General features: G+C 32.6%; 1 protein-coding gene across 1 annotated transcript; it reads left to right on the forward strand.

Moving 5' to 3' along the window:
* The first annotated feature begins 1,082 nt into the window (after positions 1–1,082).
* On the forward strand, positions 1,083–3,649 carry LOC110894405 (plasmodesmata-located protein 6). Its single transcript, XM_022141634.2, has 3 exons — positions 1,083–1,898; positions 2,002–2,118; positions 3,361–3,649. The coding sequence occupies exons 1-3, from the start codon at positions 1,181–1,183 to the stop codon at positions 3,369–3,371; spliced, it is 846 nt and encodes a 281-aa protein (XP_021997326.1). The 5' UTR covers positions 1,083–1,180; the 3' UTR covers positions 3,372–3,649.
* The last annotated feature ends 372 nt before the right edge of the window (positions 3,650–4,021 follow it).

Raw genomic sequence — 4,021 nt, forward strand, 5'->3', positions numbered from 1 at the left:
TCACATGCGCTTCGGTTTGGGCGACGGGTAGTTGAACCGATTTGGGTATGTGTGTAAACTGATTGTGAATGTGGGGGTGGCGATGAGGTGATTATCCCTTACTGGTTAGTGTCATTTGCATAATTCTCAATAGACGCCTCTATCAATTTGGGTACTTTTTCATGGATTTGATTAAAAATGAGATAGGTTGTTTGTCATTTAAATACTTTAAGTTGTGTCCCTCACATCCATCCATAGGATGAATAAAACTATTTAATTATTTTTTCATTACATATATATATATATATATAAAGTATATCGTACATTACGGCTTAACGTACTTCACGTACAACAACGTGCGTGATTTGTTCTATAACATGCGTGATTAATGTTTTCAATATGCGTGATTATTGTGTTTCAACATGCGTGATTTTTGATTATTGAGTTATAACGTGCGTGATTTTAAAATAAATGTGCGTAATTACCTGTCGTACGTGATGTACGTTAAGACGTAATGTAGGTTAACATTCCTCTCTCTCTCTCTCTCTCTCTCTCTCTATATATATATATATATATATATATATATATATATACACATATATATATATATATATATATATTTAGGTAAAGTGTAAAATACAATATATCTTAACGTATATTACGTACGATATAGTGAATTCGCAAGTTACAAAATAGCAGGATGAAATCGCATGTTGTTTTTTTGTAACAATTTCGCATGTGGTAATTTTGATGAAATCGCATGTTAAAAAACCAACATGCGAAATTGTTATAAAAAACAACATGCGATTTCAATGCGGGAAGATGATCTGACGGCTGAGATTGTAGCGTACGTAATGTACGATAAGGGCATTTGTACGTTAACCTAACCCTATATATATATATATATATATATATATATATATATATATATATATATATATTCTTATAAATCACTTTAAATTATTACTTTATTTGCCATGTTGGAATTTGATTTATTTTATTTTTGTTTAGTTTTATCACCATGGCATTATTATTGGAAGTTTCTGAAATCAATGAAAGAATACTACTACCTTTAATATATATAAGAAATGTGTGTGTTTTAAGCAATTGTAAACTTGTAGTTCCAGCATCAACATATATATCTTGCAATTGTCATAACTCACCCTCTCACTAAGAAGCTTAGAAATTAGATTCTCTAAAAATGTCCCAACTTTCTCTCTTTCTTTCATTCTCTTTATGTTCTTTCATCTTCTTCATCCAATCTATATCAGCCACTACTCCCCTCATCTATGGCGGATGCTCGCAAACTCGCTACACACCGGGTACACCCTACGAGTTGAATGTCAACTCACTATTCACTTCTATAGTCAACTCAGCATCTGCCTCCAACTTCAACAACTTCAGTATCTCCCCTTCGGGATATGCACAAAGCAACAACGTTGTTTACGGTCTTTTCCAATGCGAAGGCGACCTTAGCAACTCCGATTGTAAAGCTTGTGTGGCTAGCTCAGTGAGTCAACTCAGGGCAATATGTCCTCAAGCAATTGGTGGGATCATACAATTAGAAGGATGTTTTGTGAAGTATGATAATACATCATTTTTTGGTGTTGAGGATGTTACCGTGGTGTCAAAGAGGTGTGGCCCTTCGATTGGGTATAATTCGGATTCTTTGAACCGTCGAGATGCTGCATTGGCATATCTAACGGCTTCAAATGGACAATATTTTCGCGGTGGGGGGTCCGGGAGTGTGCAAGGTGTGGCACAATGCGTACAAGATCTAAGCGTCAGCGAGTGTCAAGATTGTCTTACCGAGGCGAGTGGAAGGTTGAGATCAGAGTGTGAGACATCAAGTTGGGGCGATATGTTTCTAGGAAAATGTTACATCAGATATGTTGATCGTGATCACCACTCTAGAACTAGTAAGTGGTTGCGCCACCACTAGCCGTCGCGATGGTGTGGTGATCCATTACATGGTTTTAAATATCATTGAAATTTAGTAAATTTAAAATTGCATGCATGCAGATGCAGCTGGTGATGAGGATGTGGATAAAACATTGGCACTCACCATTGGAGTCATAACAGGAGTTATTCTGCTAATTGTTTTCCTATCTTCCTTAGGCAAGATGTGTGACAAAAAAGGTACATCTTTCATTTTCTTTCTACAAATTCTAAAATTATATAAGAAAAAAAACATATAAAAAGGTAAATCATAAAGCATGGTTAGTATATAATTATAATGTTTTTTCCTCATATTATATAAAATTTAAAAAAAAGTACAAAAATTCATTTATTATTATATTGAATAGCAGTTTGTTTAGATTGTCAACATATAACTACTTTGAACTATTCACGCAACCAAACCACTAAAGGTATTTAATATTTAATAATGACAATTAATAAGACACTATTTCTCAAATTTTAACTACTTCCTATTTGTTATATAGTTCTTTCTAATTTTTTTATATTTTCTATGCATATGCTTACGTATATGATTAAAAAAATTGCCAATTATGATGTTACTTTTCTCAATAATATTAGTCGTAACGTGCTTGCTTTGTTCAAATGAGATTTAAAATAAGTAAAAGTCCTGTAGCTGATAGAATTGTATTACTATAAATATGTTATTGATAAATTTTCAAATATAGTTAATGAGAATAAGAATATCACTTATTATGATCTATATTATCTGTTTATTTAACCTTTTAAAACAAAATTTCTTATTATTTATCGTACTTTTTAATTTGTAGAAATTATTGGAGATTTTCTAAATTTTACTTTTAAAAAATTATTAAGGATTTTGATTTCTAGAAAACTTAAAATACCTTTAATTTTGTTCTTTTATTAAAAATCACAAATATCGATGGTTTTTGATAGTGCGTCCTCAATAATCTGTCAGTAAAATAAGTGATGGAAAAATCGACAGTAATATGTTACTGATCCACCTAAAGTATTTGTCGTGTATCCGTTAGTGACACGTCCTTGATGATATTTTGATATTATCAACATTGTTCCATCGGTGCGGTTTTACCGGCCATCTATTAATCAATATCCCTTTGGTGATTTGTACTGAATATCGGTCCTTGATCCGTTGGTGAATTCTTTACTCACATTTGATTTCACCACGAACTTTCACCTCTAGATGACTAACATATACTACCTTCACCAAGGGATAACTGACCGATACGTTTGTCACTTATAGAAGGATCTCTTATTTGTAGTGATCTCTTTGTTTTTGTTTTCAGAACAAAACTTTCTCCGCACTAATTCTATTAATACATCTTATCAAAAACACAAACACACACACACAACCAAAACCGAATAAATTACCTGACTAACATACGCCTATAACTCATATGTACATGTATATATATGTTTGTGCAGGTGGTAAATAATCAGGAGGCTGCATATGTAAACATCTACAATCAAGATTGCAATCTCTGAGCATATATCCACCATCCTTTTTTGTGAAAGATTCTTTAAGTTCATAAATGAAGCAAGTGGAAGCTCCTAGCTAAGGGTAGAGGGATTCCCCCAAAACTCCAACTTTTGTACTTTAATTTATCACATCACTTTCTAACTATTTTGTGTGGATCAGAATGTAATTTCACCTTTTATGTGAATATTAATTGCATGTGGAATAGTTGCTACATGTGTGTTGTTGCATTCTCAACCTTTCCTTTTGATTCTCATCTATCTATCTTCATCTTCACTTTCAGTATGCATGTATCAGACAACACATATGAATATATGATCACCAGAACAAACTAAATTAAAATTGTATGTATACATATGTTTTTGCAAGTGGTAAATAAAGTTGTACTAAAAAGGACAACTAGCTAAACAATAGCAAGAACAAGACGTTAAAGAAATGAAATGACACTCTAAGGTTAGGAGATTGATTGGACTAATCAGGCTTCAACTTTGGGCCCATTTAGAGCACAATTAGTTAACCCAATCATTGATTTGGATCACAGGTTACTTTTTTTTTTTTTTTTTTTGAATGACGGGGAATTATATATAAAAGTCAAAACTAGCAAGAGGC

This window comes from Helianthus annuus, chromosome 12 (genome assembly GCF_002127325.2).
Source record: "Helianthus annuus cultivar XRQ/B chromosome 12, HanXRQr2.0-SUNRISE, whole genome shotgun sequence".
Taxonomy (NCBI): Eukaryota; Viridiplantae; Streptophyta; class Magnoliopsida; order Asterales; family Asteraceae; genus Helianthus; species Helianthus annuus.

Bases quoted from the DNA above. Each gene is read 5' to 3' on its own strand.
- LOC110894405 (XM_022141634.2), top strand. From the start codon at position 1,181: ATGTCCCAACTTTCTCTCTTTCTTTCATTCTCTTTATGTTCTTTCATC. The intron at 1,899-2,001 runs GTAAGTGGTTGC...GCATGCATGCAG, and splicing joins TGATCACCACTCTAGAACTA to ATGCAGCTGGTGATGAGGAT.